The sequence below is a fragment of the Austrofundulus limnaeus genome, unplaced genomic scaffold (genome assembly GCF_001266775.1).
Source record: "Austrofundulus limnaeus strain Quisiro unplaced genomic scaffold, Austrofundulus_limnaeus-1.0 Scaffold457, whole genome shotgun sequence".
Classification (NCBI taxonomy): Eukaryota; Metazoa; Chordata; class Actinopteri; order Cyprinodontiformes; family Rivulidae; genus Austrofundulus; species Austrofundulus limnaeus.
In genome coordinates, this window is record NW_013952859.1 from 169231 (window position 1) to 170501 (window position 1271).

The 1271-nt window shown below is 42.3% G+C and overlaps 1 protein-coding gene across 1 annotated transcript in view; it reads right to left on the reverse strand.

Annotated features, from left to right (window-relative positions):
• LOC106529653 (semaphorin-5B) overlaps positions 1 to 1271 on the reverse strand; it is a 30457-nt gene that overhangs the window by 3431 nt on the left and 25755 nt on the right. Inside the window, exons 19-20 of the mRNA XM_014025137.1 lie at positions 385 to 534; positions 73 to 108 (exon numbers count right to left, since the gene is read on the reverse strand). Coding sequence (XP_013880591.1) covers positions 73 to 108; positions 385 to 534 — 186 coding nt within the window. The remainder of the gene's footprint in view (positions 1 to 72; positions 109 to 384; positions 535 to 1271) is intronic.

Genomic DNA, 1271 nt, shown 5'->3' on the forward strand with positions numbered 1-1271 from the left:
GTGTGTGTGTGTGTGTGTGTGTGTGTGTGTGTGTAAGTACTGCAGTTAGTGAAAACATAAAGTCTGACTCACTTCCACAGCTGTGGTTCTCCTGCTCTGGTAAAATAACTGGAAAAAGAAAAAAGAGAAATAACAATAAAACATCATAATATATATACAGTGTATATATTTTATGGCCAGATTACAAAAGAAAAACAACCAAACTTCTTTATTTCTCTCCCTATTCTTAAGGAAGACACATAACTCATATTTCTAACAAATTGTTAGTTTCCATGAATGCAGGGTGAACACATCTGTGTTTTTTTTTTTGTTTGTTTTTTACGTTTTAGTGTAAATCTAACAACACTTTTCTCTAGCTCATATGCAGCCGTGTCCTTTGTTTACCTGGCACCTCATGAGCCTGGCAGGGTCTGGACTGAGTGAGATTGCCCTGACAGAGGTTGGTCCCCACTTCCTGTTCGTCCCCGCAGCGACGGGTGCGATGCTGCAGACCCTCCTCATCACAGTCTCCCCAGTCCGTCCATTCAGCCCATCCTGCCGCCAGAGAGAGGAAACAAGGCTGTTTTTTCCATTGTCCAGTCACACCAGGAGGACATGCCTTAGACCAGTGTTTTACAACCCTGGTCCTCAAGGCATACTGTCCTGCATGTTTTAGATGCTCCCCTGCTTCAACATAGCTGATTTCAATTGATAACAGATTAGCAGGGTTTAGTTGAACTGCAGTCATCTGTATCAGGTGTGTTAAAGCAGGGGAACCTTTTAAACATGCAGGGCAGTGTGCCTTGAGGAGCAGGGTTGGGAAACACTGCCTTAGACTCTGTTAGGTCTACCTCTGTGGTTTTACATTTAACTGTCTTCATGTGAACCTCACTGTCACGCAGTGTTGCCTGAATCGTCTATCCAAGGCAAACACAACAAAGCAAAGTGTGAATGAGTGAAAAATGTCACAAACCCTCACCATCCTCTGCCACGATTTCCAAAAACACCAAGGCCACCTTCCCTCTGCTGGTCAGAGCCTGTAAATCAAGTCTACTTGATCCAGCTCCCTCTGAATTCTGCTGTCAACACCTTCTCACAGTACAATGATGTTGGTTTACATGTTCACATTTTAATGGATTATACTGTATATATATTTTTAAGGAGCAAACAACCAAAATAAATGCACCAAAATGATTTAACACAGTTGTTTATACTTTTAGCAGCTCCTTTTATTCCACAGCTGAGCTGCTAAAAATGACAGATTTTCTTTTCTGGATCTCTGACAGACGGAC